The sequence below is a fragment of the Elgaria multicarinata genome, chromosome 1 (genome assembly GCF_023053635.1).
Source record: "Elgaria multicarinata webbii isolate HBS135686 ecotype San Diego chromosome 1, rElgMul1.1.pri, whole genome shotgun sequence".
Taxonomy (NCBI): domain Eukaryota; kingdom Metazoa; phylum Chordata; class Lepidosauria; order Squamata; family Anguidae; genus Elgaria; species Elgaria multicarinata.
In genome coordinates, this window is record NC_086171.1 from 93,501,127 (window position 1) to 93,522,122 (window position 20,996).

At 39.9% G+C, this 20,996-nt stretch overlaps 1 protein-coding gene across 1 annotated transcript in view; it reads right to left on the bottom strand.

Annotated features, from left to right (window-relative positions):
- The window catches only part of ADAM11 (ADAM metallopeptidase domain 11), a 167,558-nt gene that overhangs the window by 126,235 nt on the left and 20,327 nt on the right, over positions 1 to 20,996 (bottom strand). Inside the window, exon 3 of the mRNA XM_063133045.1 lies at positions 7,597 to 7,673. Coding sequence (XP_062989115.1) covers positions 7,597 to 7,673 — 77 coding nt within the window. The remainder of the gene's footprint in view (positions 1 to 7,596; positions 7,674 to 20,996) is intronic.

Genomic DNA, 20,996 nt, shown 5'->3' on the forward strand with positions numbered 1-20,996 from the left:
CCACATACACAAACTCACATGAACATTTGTCACAGCCATCACTAACTTACTTGTTCTAGTTTTATACATAGAATCATGGAATAGCAGAGTTGGAAGGGGCCTACAAGGCCATCGAGTCCAACCCCCTGCTCAATGCAGGAATCCACCCTAAAGCATCCCTGACAGATGGTTGTCCAGCTGCCTCTTGAATGACACACACACACACACACACACACACACACACACCATATAATGTCCCAATCACATACTTACATGTCAGACATTTGTATATTTATTTATTTATTTATTTCATTTCTATACTGCCCAATAGCCGGAGCTCTCTGGGCGGTTCACAAAAATTAAAACCATTCAAAGTATAAAACAACAGTATAAAACCATAATATAAAATACAATATAAAAGCTCAACCAGATAAAAACAGCAGCAATGCAAAATTACAAATTTAAAACACCAAGTTAAAATTTATTTATAGACTGTTAAAATGCTGGGAGAATAAAGAGATCTTCACCTGGCGTCTAAAGGCATATAATGTAGGTACCTTTTTCAACCTTGCTCTACATGAAGACAATGCGCAGTCTTACACATCTGCAGGTGACAGCTCTACCCATGAGACTCCTTCTGCAGAGATAAGCCTGGTATATTGCACAACACAATGTCTCTTTAATAAGGATTTGTCTATGTCAGCTAATTGCTGGAGGTGTAACACAGCTAATATTTCTTTTCAGCATTTGTTTTGTCAATGCCCAATATTGTATCTTTTTGGGAGAAGGTAGATAAGTTATAGATAACTTTTATATTGGAACACTCCTTAATATTTACTGATGTACATGATCTTTTAAATTATCTACCTGCTTTCTGGAAGTTAATACATAGTCAGCACAAATAGATTGTCCACGCCGTTCTGACAGCTAAAATACTGATATTACAACACTGGAAGGATAAATGCACACCTACTATAATGCAATGGACTGAAGATCTTACAAATCTTTCAACATTTAAATGGGTAGTATATAGACGCCCCCTGCGAATGGATACTTATTTGGATATTTGGTCTCCTTTTGTTGAAGTTTTTGTATAGCTCTTAAAAACCTACATTTCCATACGTATGCATTGAAATTTATATATACTAATCTATGCATTCAATTTTTCTTTTCTTTTTTGCTTTTCTTTTGAAATTTAAATCTACTGTCCATGTGGTTACTGGTCCATGAAAAGTGTTTGTTTTGAAAGTGGAAGAGAACCAGCAAGAGAGACTGTGGTAAGGAAACACGATTTCCCACAATTCCTGCCCCCCCACCCCCTGTCTGATGAGCCCCTCCATTGCAAAATGATCCATTCGCTTTATGGAATCACTATTTTAGCAATTTAAATTTCAGGTGGGGGCAATCTAGCCTGGGACTGCAGCAATGGGGAAGGGTCCATGTGCATCTCCTGCTCCATTTGCTGGTTTTCCCATTTTAAAATAAGCCTCAGAAAACCCAACTTCCATCAAAATAAGTGGAGATTTTTCAGTATTTCCTGCGTGTGCAGGAAAGTTCCACTATAAAGGATGCTGTTCCCATTGTTCTATAGGGGCCACGGGGTCTCTGCACACTTCCCCGTGTAATTTAAGCTCACCCCCAATGCAGAAGTGAAATGGGAAATAGAGTAACTACTACACGGTAGGGAAATGTGATTTCCCCCTGTCATAGTCTGCATCTCTTGTGTTTGGTGCATTTGGTGCCACTATTAACATTTCTCTTGCTCTCTCTGCCCACATAATACATATAGTACGGTGACTATATTTTGGAAACCAAAAAGGAGGACAACATGTCTGGCCTCAGGGGGCGGGTCCAGCACTTAGGGGGCGGGTCCCACCTGAACATAGCCTTGGTCACGTCTGATTTTATGGCACACAATTAAGACAATTCTGTTCTACATAACGTCTTAATGTTAAAATCACTGAAATAAACAACAAATGAGACATTCAATGTATCTGAATAACTTCACTCACTTCTACTTTTGTAGCTTTTGCTGTACTTTGAAGCTTTTGCTATACTCTGTGTGATACAAAGCTCCATCCGATGAGCATTTTATTGCAAACTCATTACTGGGCACTCGTGGAGTTGCTCAGGTCCCTCACATGACATTGTCTGCCTCCCAAGCGCCTTCCGCCCCTTCTGGCCTTCCTTGCACGACAAAAAAAAAAAAAAAAACTCATTAAGTCCAGTGTTTTTTTAAACTTGCATGCTCTCTCCTGCTGTGTGCAGGAGAAGCAGCGCCATTAGAACAGCGGACTGAATCGACCTCTTGCTCGTTGGGTACTTCCTCTTTTAAAAAGAGGAAGGAACTGAGGAATGAAAACATGGGCAGAGAAGTGAAGGTAGGGAGTGTGTTAACCCCCAGTGTGATGGACCTTTCAGTCTCCTCTTCCCACAAATATCTTTTCTGACTGTACCTTCACTCTGCTGAAAGCTGCTGCTGCTGCTGCCGCTGTTAACAGGGTTTGCTGCTGGCTAGCCAGTTGGCTGGCTTTTTTATTTTTAAATTTCATTGTTTTTAAACTTGTGTATGACAGTCACAAGTTTCTCTACACTAACATTAGGGTGGGTGTTGTGGGTGTTGGACACTACTTCGCCCATTCACACTTCTCACTTATATACATGAGCTTCTCAAGACTTGTGTGTTGGCACCACTTTGCACATCCAGACTTTGAACTCCTGTCTACTTCCTGCACAAACATGTGACTCTGAGACCCTCTTTCTAATGCCCTGCATTGCATGCCAGCACCGTGGGGCTAAGTTACAACAAGTGTCTCTGGGTTGTCTGTGCAGCCTCTGTTCTCTCTCTCTCTAAGTCAATGTAGCCAAACCAAAGCCTCAAATAATCTCCATCTCCCTCTCTCTCACTGTCCCCCAAAGTCTCCCAATGGTCCTGCTGGACTGTGCACTTGAGGCTGGGGATATTGCTTATTGCACCTTATTGCTTGGTCATGTCCGGTAACTCTTACTTTAAAAACCAGCCACCTCCACCTCCTCTCCTCCTGCACAACCGCTCGACTCTGATGCACTCTTAAAACACTCTGGGTGGCAACCCAGCCTCACAGGGCCAAGCTGCTGGTCCATCTGGGTTGTCTTCTGCCTCTCTCTGCCTTTTGCCAGCCAGCCAACATATCCAGCCTCAAACAATCCCCCACCCCTCTCTCTGTCAAAGTCTCCCAACAGTCCAGCCAGGGTGCACTTGTACCCTGTGGCGGGGGGTAGGGTGACAGCTTATAGCTTGGTTGCATCCACCACCGCCAGCCGCCTCTGCCTGCACCAACACTGGACTCTGAGACGCTCTTAAAAAGGTTCTGTGTGGCACACCAGCCTCTCAGGGCTCAGCTACAGCCAACTCTGAGTTATGTCTTCAGTCTAACTCTGTCTCTAAGAGATATGCCAGCCAGCCAAAGCTGCAAATCTATCTGTTTTTCTCAGACACACACTTCAAATGTTTTGCATTGCATGCCAGCAGTGAAGACAGAGCCTAGCTCACAAGTGAACAAAGTGAAGTAGAAGGGAAGGGGTAGCGAAGCAAAGCAACGACATGCCAGGTTCCAACATCCACAGCAACAGGACAACTGCAAAAATGAGAGCCTCTCTCTCGACTGGCACCTCAATGTTGGTCATGAGAGTTTTTCTCTAAGGATGAACTTTAATCGCCCATGATGTGGAACTCTGAGAAAAAGGCCTCTGGCCTGTTCTGTTTTGCCCTGTGGGATGCTTTGACTGACCTCTCCTTTCCCACATTTTGATCTGTGGATGCCTTGCCTCTGCTGAGCTCCAGGTGCCCACCTGCCCACCAAATTTCAACAGGAAAAGTGCCCTGCTCACCCAGCACTTCTTAGCTAAAAACTGGATATCCCCCTGATGCCAAGGGCTGAAACTGCTCAAGGTACAAAACCCCAAAGAGGAGGTTTGACAACCTGAGTTTGAAGGATATGGTTCCAGCATTTTTAAAAAACAATAATTTTAAAACCTTGAACACTAAAAAAAACACACCTAAAACTCAACAGATGAATGGATATGCTTCAAATTTGATATGGCTAAAGCCCTAACTAAAAGCTATCATGGTGCCAAGTGTCATCTCCTTGTTAGGAGTCTGATGTATTGCACTCCCTCAGAGCATGCGCAGAATGCAAGCACACGTCAGCAGAGACAGAGGTCACTGGCAGCAGGCAGATGTTCACGAAGTGAAGGAATACTTAGACACAGTAGTATTTTGAACTACTAATCTAAGTTTACAAGTATTTACATAGAGCATAACATAGTTGAGGAACTTTACACAAAAGCTCCTCACACAAACTCTCCACACTCTTCAATCACATGTCACATATTAATAGCCTTGTGAGCCAATCATAGTGTCCACATGCAATATGAACACCAGATTGCATCACCAGGATTGTGTTGCTATGCCTCCAGAAAAAAAAACATGGGCAAACAGCCTTGGTCAGAGAGCCATCCAGCTGCACATCCTGGCCGCTCTCAAAGACCTTGAGATGACTATCTCAGAAATTATCCACTTTGTTCTTCAGTTCCAGAAAAACTTCCACTTAGATATAAACACTTTCAAATCAAATACCTAACACCTTATCTTTAAAAATGATGGGTTTTTTAAACATAATTAATTTTAAACCTGTAATTTTAAAACTGCATTTTAAAAAAAATGGTAAAAATCAATGGATGTACGGATCTGCTTCAAATTTGGTATGGCTAAAGCTGTCCCTAAGAGCTATCATTGTGCCATGTTTCATCACTTTATCTCTTACAGATGACATAGATATAAGCATTTTTGTTAATTCCCATTAAAGTAGAAATGCTCTTTGGCTGGGGAGGATGGGGGGAAATCTGGATTTTTCTTCAAATTTCATAATTTCCCCCCTTCCCAGATTTGTTACAAAAAATCCTGACAAATCTGGGTTTTTTCAGTCATATGGGTTTTTTCCTGTCATACGGTCACCCTACATATAGTCAAATGAAGTTAACATTCCGTGCATCTCATCATGAAACGGACTTTAGTCCGGGGCGGGCAGAAGCTAGATCAGGATAATTTGCACTTGAGTCCAACCCCTAATTTAGTAGGAAATCCAGAGAGCTTGTGGAGGTGGAGAAATTATGTTGCCTCCCCTTGGCTTACACACAAATCTTTTCACACGCCAATCTACTCCCAGATGAGTCAGGTGTCTCTATCCTGCACTGCTCACATCCAATGGGAGAATGGGTGGCAAAGGAAGGGGTTTGCCCAGGGTTGGGTGCTGAGTGCAGGGGAATCCCTTTGTTATCACTGATCTCTGATCCCCTGGGAGGGCAAGCAGCATGCAGGGAAATCCCCTTGTTATCTCCTGTCTCCAGATCAGACACTGGAGGTAACATGGGGGTTCCTCCCCCCAGCACAGGGCTTGGGGAGGGGGAGGGGCTCGAGGAGAGGAGGCAGAGCCCCACGGAGGATGCTGAACCTTCTGCAAGTTGCATTGGGCAATATCTATGGGGTGCATTAGATTCACAGGCCAGAGGTTGTCCTCCACTGGTGTAGGCCAAGTAGAATCATAGAATAGCAGAGTATGTGCTGAGGGACTTGTTCTATATTCCTAGGTCTACTTTCCTGAGCCACTATCTTGTACCTGGACTTCAGCATATTTTTAGATCCAATATGTCTAAAGTTGGTCTATAAAAGTTTATGCCATAATAAATCCAATAATCTTTAAGATGCCTCAAGATGCTATGTTGTTTTTAAAAACAGGATAAAAGCCTGCCTAGGGATGGACACCTCTAGAAGCTCACAGGTTAAGGATGATGAACATAACCATTTATTAAAGTTTGCCTCGGCGTCTCCTACCATATGCCCTTGCCTGTGGAAGTTTCATTTTGATATCATGGCTAAGAATTGGTGTAATTATCCATTGCAAATTAGACTAAACGTTTTTAAAGCCATCTGAACTAATGTCCATCATAATATCTTATGGCTGAGAATTTTATAAGTGTGAAGACGTGCTTCCTTTTGCCTGTTCTGAATCTATTACCTGTCAATTTCACTGTATGCCCTCCAAATCTAATAAGCTTGTGAGAGAAGCACAATTCAAGAAGGACGCAGACAAGCTGGAGCGTGTTCAGAGGAGGGCAACCAGGATGATCAGGGGTCTGGAAACAAAGCCCTATGAAGAGACACTGAAAGAACTGGGCATGTTTAGCCTGGAGAAGAGAAGATTGAGGGGAGACAGCACTCTTCAAATACTTAAAAGGTTGTCACACAGAGGAGGGCCAGGATCTCTTCTCGAACCTCCCGGAGTGCAGGACACGGAATAATGGGTTCAAGTTAAAGAAAGCCAGATTCCAGCTGGACATCAGGAAAATCTTCCTGACTGTTAGAGCAGTACGACAATGGAATCAGTTACCTAGGAAGGTTGTGGGCTCTCCCACACAAGAGGCATTCAAGAGGCAGCTGGACAACCATCTGTCAGGGATGCTTTAGGGTGGATTCCTGCATTGAGCAGGGGGTTGGACTCGATGGCCTTGTAGGCCCCTTCCAACTCTGCTATTCTATGATTCTATGATTTCTGTTCCCATCTTCAGCACCTTTTTCTATCTCTATGGTAACAGTTTTATGGGGCAACTAAAACCAAATACAGTATTCTAAATAGGACCAAAAATATACTGTTTACAGTTTCAATCCCTTTCCTAATAATTCATGACAATCAATTTACCCTTTGCTTTGCTCCCACTCTAAATGGATGTTTATAGTGAGCTCTACACATTATATGACTCTGAGTTCTGTTTCCACAATGGTCAGAGACAGAGGTCTTGGAGTCATTGTGGCACTGACATATGCACCAAACCAAATGTGTGTTTTAGAGGGAGAAGCAGCAGGGTGGCTATGGAGTCATGTGTCCCAAACGATCCTGAAATGCTCTCCCTTCACAGTAAATCACACACGCAGACTAGCTCCTTGATTAAGAGCCAAGCTACAGGATCAGCAAGATTGCATGATGCAGTCCAACCGCACAGCCCCACTTTCCACAACAGATGAAAGTATCACATATGAACATACAAAGTGGACTTATACTGAATGATACCATTGGTCTATCTAATACAACATCATCCTACTCTGGCTGACAATAATTCTCCAAAGTCCCTGGCAGGATTTTTTGCAGTTCTGCTTCTCAAGATCTTTTTAACTGGGATAGATACTGGGACCACGGATGTGAAAGCATATGATCTACCACATGTTTGAATGCTGCCCACCTGCAAATGAAAAACCAAAGTATTACAGAGAAGAGCTCACAGCCTATACTGATTTTCTATATGCAGTGAGTTTTTGGGGGGGTGGGGGTGGAAAACCATTACCATCTCCTTACCTAGATTCTGAAGAACTGAAGAGCTGAATCACACATATTTCTGCTGATCATGCACCTTGTCTCCATTTGCCGAGGCTGGATGGTCATGACTACAGAGTTGCAGAGTTTTGACCAGCCAATTCCTTCACGTCGCCATTCTTACTCCCTCTCCCCCATCCCGCTCTCACAGACACATGGGAGCTCCTGCATCCAAACATGAAAGAAGGTCACCTCCATAGAGGATACTTACTGATTCAGTTCAAGGTCCAAGGTGAAGGCTGAGCCAAAGGCATGGATGAGGAAACTCACCTGGGCCAGATGTATCACCTAAAGAGAGCAAAGACAGACAGAGTGGGACCTTCTTTGGCATTTGCCTTTATTTGAAGTGCATAAGAGCAGGGGCATTCAACAATATTGCTTCAACATCTAAGTACAACTACACTAACTGTAACTCCTTGTTACACATTCCTTTCCCCCCACCCTCACCAAGTTTAGTGGGGGCTGCTCGCATAAAAAAACAATATCTGGCAATTTGTGGTAAGAAGGTGCTACTTTGCTCACATTTAATTTAGGCCTATATAAGTCATTTAAGATAGGGACCACCCCAAAAAATTAGAAATCAATTAGAAATCAATATGGTGACCATCTTTCAAAATGGTGGACTCTATCTTAAAAATGGCATAGGTAAGCAGTTGAGGTGTCTTTTATAATTTTTTTTGGCCAAAAAATTCAATGGTACTATTTTAAAGTAGGTATTTTAATAAATTTGCTTAAAAACTATTTTTGATTGCACTAATTAAAAAAGAACATTTTTATTTATTAATTTTATTCTTTAAAAATTCTTCACTAATCAAACACTTTAGTCATCTACCGCTGTTTAAGATAGCTTAAATTTTTGAAAAGTAACAAGTCTTTTATTGTTTATTTAGGTGAACTGATATGATGGCTATGCAGAAGAAACTTAAACTCGCCTCCACAGATGTAGTTCCTTCTGGGTTAGACTGGAATAAATGCTGTTTGTGCCAATTACAAGGTGCAGCTGAAAATCTTAATCCAAAACAACGGAGTGCCAGGTACAAGACACTATCAGAAAATCTAGTGAAATTGAAAGAACTTGGAAGATTACCAAATGATGTAAAAATTGAATATTTTGATGAAGGAAAAGGAATGCAGCATACCTTTGAAAGACATAAGGCAGGCACGTTGGCATAAAAAAATGTTCACTTAAGTATGACACAAAAAATCTGAACCGTGCAGTTAAACGGTCACAGTCTTGTAACCAGGAAGTTACAATTCAAAATGAACCACAATCATGTGGGGAATCATCAACACAGACGCCACGCAAGACACACTGAGCATCCACACCATCTCCAAGATTTACAGACAATTTTTTTTTTAATGTACTAAAGGACCACTTTGGAATCAGCCGCTTACAAATGTTGCAACTATGGCACTTGATAAATATGTTTGTGAAAAAGCATCACTCATTGATAACACTGATCTTCATGCTATAATGGAAGGTACAGATTTAATTGCTTTGGAAGCTAAGTTCCACATCAGATGCATGGCCAACCTATGCCACAAAGCAAGATCTGTAGAAACGCAAAACCAACAGCAACATGTCTATGAAGACAATGTCTGTCAGTCCATGGCTTTCGCACACGTTGCATCATTTATAAGTGAAAACTGGTTTCTGAAGATACAGAGTACATATTCCCTATGGGGAGTATTTTAAAAATGTTCAGGACAAAACTGGTGGAGCTCACAAGATTGGATGCACAACCAGAAGTTCATACAATCATATTTAGAGAAAGAGTTCTCTACCATTTCCCTCAACTTCGGGCCAAGAAGACAAGCAAAGAATAAGTTCTAGTCCGAGATAACACAAATATTTTCCATGATGTAGCACCTGAAGACATTGATGCCGATGCCAAAGCATTCCAAAGATTTATTATGAGGTTGAGAAAAGAGATGTTTCAGTGTAGTACTAATTTCTTTTTCTTTTTTTTTATTTCTTTTTTTATTATTTTTAACTTACAAATTATATGACAAACAACAAATTAATCTTACACATAAACACAAAGTAATAATAACAATAAATAATAATAATAATAATAATAATAATAATAATATGAAGAAGTGCACCCCACCCCCGGGACCATTATTCTACTTTCCAAAATTGTAATGACTCTTGTGAAGGTGTACACCCTTTCCCCTTTATTAAAACAAACTCTACAAATAATCTCCATATCTCGTCAAAATCATTTCGAATCAATAATCCTCTTTTAACTTCAATACAACACGTTAAGTTATCATTGATAGCAATATCCCATACTTCTTTATACCATTCTTCTATTTGATAATCGCCTTGCTTCTTCCATTTTCGGGATATCATTAATCTCGCTGCTGTCAATAAATTTGTTATTAAGTCTTTAATAGCTTGCGTGCAGTTAACCTTATCATAAATTGACAACAATGCTATACTTGGACATACCTCTAAATTCAACCCAGTTATTTCGTTTATCTCCTTAAATACCATTTGCCAAAATTTCTGTATATATTTACAACTCCACCACATATGAACATAGGTGCCAGTTTCCTGGCATCCCCTCCAACATAGAGCGGAATATTTTTTATTGATTTGATTTAATCTTGCTGGTGTTAGATACCACCTCCAAACCAATTTATAATAATTTTCCTTTATCCTTACAGACAGAGTTTTCAAAATACGCAAATCCCATATCCTTCCCCAACTCTGGTTACTTATTTGCCATGTTAAATCCTGATCCCATACCAATTTAAAATACTCTTGTTGATCTTCAATTTCCAGCAACATTTTATATATTCCACTCGTTGTACCTTTTATAACTACATTTTCTCCTTTATCCTCCCTTTGTATAATCATCTTTTCAAATCTTGTATACTCTCTACATTCTTTATTTTCATTTATCCATTTCCTTGTCCATTGTTCTAACTGTACACCATTAAACCAAGATAACTTTCTCCCTCTTAACACCTCTCTTATTCATTCTTTACTATCCATCTTTTCCATCCAATCTTTTAATTTGATTATTTTCTGTTCCCTTAATTCCTTTTCCAATTACTTCTTTAAATTTACTGTAAAATTTCCCATCGTCACGACTGGAGTTAGAGGGGAAATGATTGATAACAATTTATCTTTGTACCTTGCCCAAATCTCTAAACTGTTCTTTAAAAGGGGATTCTCAATTTTTTCCAAACCTTTCTTAGTAAACATTAAAAAAATATTTTCCCAACTTTAAATCCAAATCTTGTGCTTCCATCCCTAACCAATTTAAGTCTTCTGATCCTACAATACCATCCATGATATATCTTAATTGATTAGCTATGTAATATAACTTTATATTAGGAAGTCCCAATCCTCCTATTTTTGAGATTTATACCATATTTTCTTGTTAACCCTTGCTTTCTTATCTCCATTACAAAAATTATTAAACAGTTTGCCAATACTTCAGTTCTGCTTCCGATACTTTAATTGGTAACATCCTAAATAAAAAAATAATCTTAGGCAAGATCTTCATTTTAATAATCGCTATTCTACCAAACCATGATAATCTTATTTTCCTATAATCCTCTAATTTTTTCTTTAACTTATTAAAAATTTTATCCTCTAAACTATCTAATTTTTTTGTTATATATACTCCTAAGTATTTAATTGAATCTCTTACCTTAATATTTATTTTCTTACTAGTCCAACCTTGCGCTCCCTCCTTACTATAATTAAACAACACCATCTCTGATTTAGGCCTGTTTATTTGCTACCCTGTCATTTCCCCAAATTCCTTCAAGTGCTGTTCTATTCCACCCATTTTCTCCAAGGGTTTTTCAATCGTTAATAAGGTATCATCCACAAACAAGTTTATCTTAATCTCATCTTTATTCCCAATCCCTTTAATACTTTCATCCTCTCTATCACATTAGCTAAAATTTCTATAACTAAAGTGAATACAATTGGGGAAAGGGGACATCCTTGCCTTGTACCTCAGGCTAGGGAAATCTGTTCTGTCATACCATCATTTACCATGACCAATGCACTATTTTTTGAGTATAATTTATTTATCAATCCCTTAAATCTTTCACCAAATCCAAAAATTTCTATTATCGTTTTTAATGCTGGCCATTCCACGCAATCAAAGGCCTTGAAAATATGCAGGGCCATTAATCCTGCTTTTAACTTACTATTCTTTATTATATCTATTGTATTTAACACTCTTCCAATTAAGTTCGACATCCGTCTCCCTGCTACAAAGCCACACTGATCTCTTTTAATATATCTAAACATAAAATTGTTCATCCTTTGGGCCATTATTGTTGTCAGTATTTTAGCATCTTGATTTATTAAAGAGACAGGTCTATATGATCCTGGATCTGTCAAATCTTTATCTAATTTTGGTATTAATACAATTAAGGACTGTTCCCACAATGGTGGGATCCTATCCCCCTCTAATACTTTGTTATATAATGCTTTCAATTTAGATATTAACATTTTAAAAAATATTTTATAATATTCCAGTCCCAACCCATCTACTTCTGGGGACTTCCTCCCTTTTAGTTTATCAATAACTCCTTCAATTTCTATCTCTGAAACTGGTCATTCCATCACCTCCCTATCTTGCAACCTTATCTTCCAATGCTTCCCAATGTATTCCTTAATCCTTTCCAGGGGACTACCCTCTGATGAATACAATTTTTGATAAAATTCTTGAAATATTTCCAATTTCTCCTTCATCAAATTATAACTTTTTCCTGTTTTATCTGATGGCATCCCAATTAAATTATTTGTTTTTTTTAGATTGTGTGGGTCTAGCCAGCATTTTAGAGTTCCTATTACTATATTCAAAAAATTCCCTTTTCAAATATATCAAATTCCTCTGCACTTTTTCCATATCCTTCCTTTTCCTTCCTTCCCATTCCTTCCTTTTCGCTTGTAGTCATGCGTAAATTTGCTTATCTCTATCTTTTATGTACTTCCAATTCCCTAATTTCTTCCTCCAATCTTTTCATATTTTCTTCTTGTTGTCTTCTCAATTTGCATGACTCTCTACTACAAATCCCTCTCATTACTGCTTTCAACATATTCCACAATACCGCTTGAGTGCATTGTCCCATGTCGTTAATTTCCCATATATCTTTCATTTCTTTTTCAATTTTTTTCCACTACGTTTTAAACACCTTTGTATCCAACCTCCAACTTTTAGCTTCTTTATAATCTTTCTTTATTTTAATATCCATATTAAATAATGCATGGTCAGTTATTTTGATAATCCCTATTTCGGTATTTAGTACTTTTGATATTAAATTCTTTGATATAAAAATATAGTCTATTCTTGAGTAGCTCTTGTGTACCAATGCATAAAAAGTATACTTCTTTTCATCTCCTTTTATCATTCTCCAGACATCTTTCAACCCATTTCTATTCATAATTTTGTTTAAACTTGTAATATTATTACGTCTTTCATCTGCAGTGGGGTTAGATTTATCTTTCTGTTTATCCAACACTATATTAAAATCCCCTGCAATTACTATAAAACACTTTCGGATTTCCTCCATCTCTTTAAACACTTCGCCATAAAATACTGCCTGATTCTCATTTGGAGCATATATTATTATTATTATTATTATTATTATTATTATTATTATTAATTTATTTATATAGCACCATCAGTGTACATGGTGCTGTACAGAGTAAAACAGTAAATAGCAAGACGCTGCCGCATAGGCTTACAATCTAATAAAATCATAGTAAAACAATAAGGAGGGGAAGAGAATGCAAACAGGTACAGGGTAGGGTAAGTAGGCACAGGTTAGGGTAAAACTAACAGTAGAAAGTAACAGTAGAAGTCTGCACAACATCAAGTTTTAAAAGCTTTAGGAAAAAGAAAAGTTTTTAGTTGAGCTTTAAAAGCTGCGGTTGAACTTGTAGTTCTCAAATGTTCTGGAAGAGCGTTCCAGGCGTAAGGGGCAGCAGAAGAGAATGGACGAAGCCGAGCAAGGGAAGTAGAGATTAGAGTAGAGAGTAGAGATATATATTAACCAATGTATATTCTTCTTGTCCCATTACTCCCTGTAATATTATATATCTTCCCATCTCATCTTTTTTTTTACCTTTAATAAATTAAAACCACATTTCTTTTATTTTATTATAATCATCACTCCTCTTGCTTTAGATGGCCCATAGGGCTTCTTATAAGTAGCTGACCATTTCAATTTAAGCTCATTAATCCCTTTTACTTGATGTGTTCCTTGCAAAATATTATATCTGCTTTATCTCTGTTCAGTAGTGCCTCCACCCTCCTCCTTTTTATAACCAATCCCAGCCCTTTAACATTCAAAGTTGTAATTCATAACTTATTATCCATAAAGTTAGTATAATTTTTCTTTGTTGGTCCTTTGGTGTAAAACACACATCTATTCCCCTACTCCACCACTTCCCACTTCACTCCCCCCACACATACAAAATACGTTGGCCAGCCAGTCAACATGTCCAGCCTCAAACAATCCCCCACCCCTCTCTCTGTCAAAGTCTCCCAACAGTCCAGCCAGGGTGCACTTGTACCCTGTGGCTGGGGGTAGGGTGACAGCTTATAGCTTGGTTGCATCCACCACCGCCAGCTGCCTCTGCCTGCACCAACACTGGGCTCTGAGACATTCTTAAAAAGGTTCTGTGTGGCACACCAGCCTCTCAGGGCTACAGCCATCTCTGAGTTATGTCTTCAGTCTAACTCTGTCTGAGATATGCCTGCCAGCCAAAGCTGCAAATCTATCTATTTTTCTCAGACACACACTTCATTCCATGCCAGCAGTGAAGACAGAGCCTAGCTCACAAGTGAACAAAGTGAAGTAGAAGGGAAGGGGTAGCAAAGCAAAGCAATGACATGCCAGGTTCCAACATCCGCAGCAACAGGACATCTGCAAAGATGAGAGCCTCTCTCTCGACTGGCACCTCACTGTTGGTCATAAGAGTTTTTTCTCAAAGGATGAACTTTAATCGCCCATGATGTGGAACTCTGAGAAAAAGGCCTCTGGCCTGTTCTGTTTTGCCCTGTGGGATGCTTTGACTGACCTCTCCTTTCCCACATTTTGATCTGTGGATGCCTTGCCTCTGCTGAGCTCCAGGTGCCCACCTGCCCACTAAATTTGCAATATTGATGCCAATGTCATAGCATTCCAAAGATTTATTATGAGGTTGAGAAAAGAGGTGTTTCAGTGTAGTACTAATTTCAATGGAAGCTTTGGTACTGACTGCCAGAAATCATTAGTTCCCTCCGGTTTGCTTGCAACATTAAATTTATTGCTTTATGGTAGTACTGAAGTGAAAGACAGCAAGTCTACCCAACCAGCTTTAACCATCACTCAACTAATACTTTTCAATCACAACAAAAAGTGGTCCAACTGGAAATGAAGTCTGCAGAAGAAAACGTATGAACCACCCATTTTTATTTATAAGGCTTTGTCTACATACTGCAGAACCCATGATAAAACTCTCATTAATGAAGATCACAGTTTAGGATTGTCCATTTCGCACAACCGTTTGACTGAAATCACCATAGGACTTTGTCAAGATGTGTAAAACGTTCCAAGAAGGAGGGAGTCCTCTGTCCTGCAAATTTCAAGGAAGGGCTATTCACGATGAGTGTGTACGATAATATTGACCACAACTATCTGAAACCACATTCCATGGCACTAACATTTCAATGTACCAGCTACCAACTCCAACTAATGCAGATGCTGTTGACTATACAAATGGGATCTTTATTTCACTACCTAAAAAGCCTTGGCCTTAAGAGACTGTGGATTTTGTATGGTGGTGGCAACCGGAAGCACCATATATCTGTGCACAACATCACAGCGGTTCTAGGGAAATCAAAGGCTGTTGCCTTAAGAGGCTTCCATGCTTTCACCAGATGTGACACTACATTGTCATTTTCTGCTAATGGAAAATGAAGTGCCTGGAATTGCTGGATAAAATTTGAAGATGCTACAAGCTCATTTCTTGCACTTTCAAACCCTATGCCACATCTAATCCCAGAACTTCAGCAGAAACGTCAAACTTATATTGTTCTGCTTTACAGTACAGAATGTGCTGGCATGTCCATCACTGAGCCAGGAAAATGCTGTTTACATCAAAAGGTAGACTGCTAGAAAATGTGCCTCCGACTGCAGCTGCCTTGCAGAAGCACATTCTAAGGGCTGCTTATCAGGGTGGACATATGTGGGGGCAGTCTCATGTTGCAAATCCAGTCTTACCTCCACCTTCAGAGTGGGGTTGGATAAAAACTGATGGCATATGGACACCCTTGTGGACATCTCTTCCAGCAATATGGGAAAGTTGCAGAGAGTTGGTCCGCTGCAACTGTAAATAAGGATGCCAATCACGCTGCAGTTGCAAAAATGCTGGCACCCCATGTACACTGCTGTGTAAGAACTGTAAGGCAAAGTGCTTGAAGTCTACTGACCCAATAGTAGAAGAAGAACCATTTGAGGACACTGATGTTGTATTGTAATATTTAAGTGCCTAAACATCAAAGACAATGATTTAATTTAATTATTTCTTAAATGTGGTTTAATTTACGTATACTTCAATATATACCAATGTTACACATTAAATTTAGAAATGAGGAATACTGTAATAACAGTTAATAGTTCATATTTTTGGTTTTTTCCCCCTATATAAATAAAAAATGATATATTTTAAACATTGGATGGGGCTGTTAAATGTTTGATTAGTGAAGAAATTTTACAATAAAAAAGTATTTATTTTTTCATTTTTCTCATTTTTTAAGCAAATTTAAGCAAAGCATCAGCTCAGCAGAAGGCAGCAATCAGCCCTGGGGGGAGGAGCTGGAGGACGCTGTCCCAGGACTTCCAGGATGGCATCTCCCAGCCCCTGCATCCCCCCCCCCAGGGCCAATCTAGCTTGCTGGGGGGGGGGCTAGGGGATGCGTTCTGTCCTGCAGCTCCCCCCAGCGCCGGAGGAGGAGGAGGAGAAGGAGAAGAAGAAGAGAAGCAGCAGAAGCAGCAGCAAGAAACAAGAAGAAGAAGCAAGCAGGAGGAGGAGGAGGAGGAGAAGCAAGTAGGAGATAAGACTGAGGTGTGTGTGTGTGTGTGTGTGTGTGTGTGTGTGTGTGAGAGAGAGAGAGAGAGAGAGAGAGAGAGAGTATGGGTGAATGGATGTGTGTGTGTGTGTGTGTGTTTTGGAGTGTGTGACCCTAAGTGCGTGTGCGTGCACGTGTGCTGGCAGTGTGTAAGTGTATTCATGTCTGAATGGGATGCCTGGTTGTTTTACTGTGAATGGATGCATGTGTATGTTTGCAGTGGGGGGGGCCTGTAGTTTTCTGTAAGTTGGGATGATTTGGAGGTGATATTCCTATTAAATAATGCATTTGAGACCCACAGACCTTACTTTCCAATTTGCTTGATAATAATTGGCATGACATATATTTTGTGACAATGGCTAATAATTGTTCATCCTTCTTAAAAACCTTTTAAAAATTTAACAGAGTTGACATCATCATCATCATCATCATTTATTTCTCTTTTCTTGCTTGTCGTGGTTTTTCTTGATGAACATGATGGGCTTTGCCAAGTCATGCTGTCTTTTACTGATTCAGAAATTTCTTGACTATTGAACATGTTTTAAGTATGACTGCTTTCTGGATGTTGACATGCATGTATTTTGGTAGGCCTAATTTCTGAAGGGTTTCTGTAGAAAAAAATGATGTGATGCTGGTGGCTGATGTGACTAACAGCATAATTGTAACTTTTTCCTGTTGCCATAGTTCTTTAACTTCCATAGCCAGTGTTGTATATTTTTCTCTCTTGTCCTCTTCCTTTTCTGCAACATTTTTGTCAGTAGGTATTGCTATGTCAATTGGGTAGGTGTGTTTTTCTTGGTTGTTTTTGACTGTTATGTCTGGTTGAAGTTGAAACAAGCTAAGAGGTGCTAGTCTTTAGTCCATTTTGTCCATGGCTAATGTTTGCAGGGTAATAGTAGTTTATTCTCTTTCTGAATGCTTGTTTGCTGGTTTGTTGTACTAGGTTTTTCTGTACTTGTCAACTGCTTCATTTGTTCATTGGTAGCAGAATGCTGAATGTGTGAGTATGGATATGAGCAGGTGATGGGGAAAGACTGTTAAATGTTAGGAAAGCTGAGACTATGGTCATCCAGTAAAGGACTTACAGTCAGAAAAGATATTTGAGGGAAGGGGAGACTGTATCACACACAGTATAGCAAAAGCTTCAGAGTACAGCAAAAGCTACAAAAGTAGGAATGAGTAAAGTTAATTTCAGATACATTGAATGTCTCATTTGTTCTTTATTCCAGTGATTTTAACATTAAGATGTTATGTAGAACAGGTTTGTCTTAATTTTGTGCTGTGCTGAGACGTGTGACCCAGGCCATGTTTGGGTGGGCATGCCCCTTTGGGGGCTGGACATGTTGGTGGGCACACCCCCTTGGGGGGGCGGCCATATTGTCCTCCTTTTTGATTTCCAAAACATGGTCACCCTAACTTATCACCCCAGAGAAACTACATCTCCTATAGCAAAACAAGTCAGAACTCGGGCAGGTCTCCTGGTACAGAAGCTACACCACCTACAAGACTATGTTTAACTTTTGGGGGGGGGGGTAAATGAGATTTGTAATGTATTGCTGGTTAAAATTAAAAAAGGAAAGATGTATCAATAGGTAAGAACTAAGTGAGACACACAGGAAGTCAGATGGAAGAGGAAGTCAAGGACACTTAGACTTTGATTGAAGGAATACTCGCCCAATCAGGAGGTGATACAGCAATCAGTGACTTAGCACTCTCAGGAGTCAGTCAGGGCTGGAGAGAAGCTAGTTAGGAGAGTATATGTTTGTTTGAGGCAATAAAGGTTTTATTTTTACATAATACTGCATTCCTCGTTTGCAACAAACCCATCTTTGAAACACTTAGGTCTAGCTAAGGCCTAAGACTCTATCTTCCCGATTCTGCCTGCACTGGTTCAAAAGTAACTGTTTTCTAAAGAAAGTGTTCTGTCTGATTTAATCTGTACATCAAGGAAATGCTTGTGTAGTGTCACAACCTTTTTCCTTACAGTGATTTGAATTTGGCTAATACATGCTATATTTAAAAACAAACAACCCTAAATTTATCAATATGACTTATTTCAGAATATATGGTTAGGATGGCAGTTTTAGTGTGAGATACGCCATTATTTTTCTTTCAGACATCTTAACATGTGGAATACAGCCCGCCCGCCTAGACTTTGCCCCTTCTGTGTCCCCCTGAATTTTTTTCTGTTGATGCCACTACTCCTGTTCTCAAATTCCTGTGTCAATTTTTGCATAAGAATATGCTTATACATTTTCATTTTATGCATTTGTTTAAATAAAGTTTCAGTTCTACACCTTTTGAACAATCTCCCCTTTGTCAGGAAGATGCCCCAGCAGTATTTCTTAATCCAATAATTCAGAGTTCCTGAACTTCAAATTCTTATTAAGAAAAATATATAGAAAATGTGAGAGATCCAATCATGCATCTTCCACATCACTAAACTGTGTGTCATGGATAAACTGCTAGAGTACGATAGGATATTTATTAAAAACTCCACTGATTATATAAAAGACCCTAAGAGTGTCTCTACACTAATGGAAATTGCATTGTTTACCCTGGTTCTTAGCATGATTGATATGAGATGATTACATTAGAGGAGAGGGATGACAAGACGGAAGATCCTGCTGCTTCCTGGGGCTCCTTTAAAGGTTTGGATCCAGGGATGGCCTCCCTCCCTGGCAGGTGTGCAAAGGAGGGGAGGGGGTCTGCTGTACTGTTTCCTCTCAGCCCCCAGAAAAGCCAGGGCTTACTTCTGAGTAGACGTAAGACCCTCAGCATACTCATTTAGGAGTAAGCTCCATTGAACTTAAAGGGATGTTCTGGATGGGGTGGGGGATCAGATCCGCCTCCCTTTGTTGTAGGGAGGCATTTTACCCTCTTCTCCCTTGATCACAGATGTTGGAAAGTCCTTCCTTGTCAAGTTCATGGTGCAAGCCCAGCTTTGCACACTGCTGATTTTGCACCATTAGGGTTTATTCCACCTTTGCTTTGATCTATTTTATAACGAAATATGGGGATGAAACTGTCAGAGACGTTCCGGCTGGTGCTGACATGGTCAAAGGATGCACAAACTTTGGGGGGTGGCCAGCCATGAGTGTGCTTTATTTTACTCATGTGAAGAAGCCCTAAGAGTACAATCCTATGCATGTTTGGGGGTGCGGGAGGAAACTCCTACAAGTCCCAGCCAGCCATGTTAGTGAGTTGTAAGACTCTTTTCTGTTTAAACATGCATAGGATTGAACCTAAATATAATTTGTTATTCTGAAGACCCATAAAGAGTAGGCATGTGCTCCGCTCCGATTAGAAGCGGAGAATCAGAAGCGAATTGGCCTGCTCCACCTTGCCCAGAGGCGGAGTAGAAGCGAACCGCGGACCCCTAGAAGCAAGGCGAAGAGAAGCGCCCATTGGCGGAGCGCTTCTCTTTCTGCAGAGCGCTCCGATCGCCATTTTGAAAAATTTCGCCCATAGGATTGCATTGTTGAAACGAATAGGGGATAACTGTGTTGTTTTTTAAGCTATCTTTCTGAAACTTCTTGTGCTTAGAGAGTCGTGGCTGGGGGTCATTTTGAGCCTACTCTCAGCTCTCTGCGTGCTGCGGTTCGCTTGCTAGAATTTTCTGAAAAATCGGGTAAACAAACTGGGACAGCGGGTAAACCGGCGGTTTTTTAAAAAATTATTATTATTTTTGAAGTGATGACAGGCACATTCAACTCCCAATCCTGATGAGAATTGATCACCTCATGAAGCATCCTCCAATCCCAGCATTGGAGGGGGGGACTAAGGCAGAGCCACCCTCAGAGCTTTGAGCTCTCAGCGTCTTTGTGGGTTTGGCGATCGTGGGGAGAGGAGTTAGTTAGGTGCTGCTGCTGCTGTGTTTGTTGGAGGAGATAGATTAGGATTTAGTGTGTGTGTGTTTGTTTGCTTCTTTCTGACTTTTTGCTTAGTTTGCTCTGTGTTTTTCCATTTCTTTTATTTAATATAAACTTTATTTTTAAATTTTGGAGTGTTTGTTTGTTTGGTTGGTTCCCCCTCCCTTCCCTCTCTTAAAGCCTGACTATGTTTCATCTTCCTTCTTTCTCCTATATACAAAAAAATACCAAAAAAAAAAAATTCTCTATTTCTTCTCTCTGTTACTTGGACTGTGTGTGTGACTGTTATTGTGTGAGTGTGCTGTGTGCACTGTTTGTGAAGTGCAACAGCCACAGATTGAGCATTTCAAATCCTGTTTGGGCAAAGCATACACACTTCTCTTGTCCCATTTCCCTACATATAGTATTAGTAATATTCTTATACATATTATTAGTAGTAGTAGTAGTATTATATTCTTATACATATTAGTATTAGTATTAGTATATTCTTATACATATTATTATTAGTATTAGTATAATATCATCATGAGAAGAGGGAGCAGGCGCATGTCTGTGGCGGGGTGTGCTGAAAGCAGTGGTGGTCAAGGGAAGGCTTAGGCTGGTGCCAGTAAGCAGGCTGCCTCTCCTGCTGTGAAAATCAAACG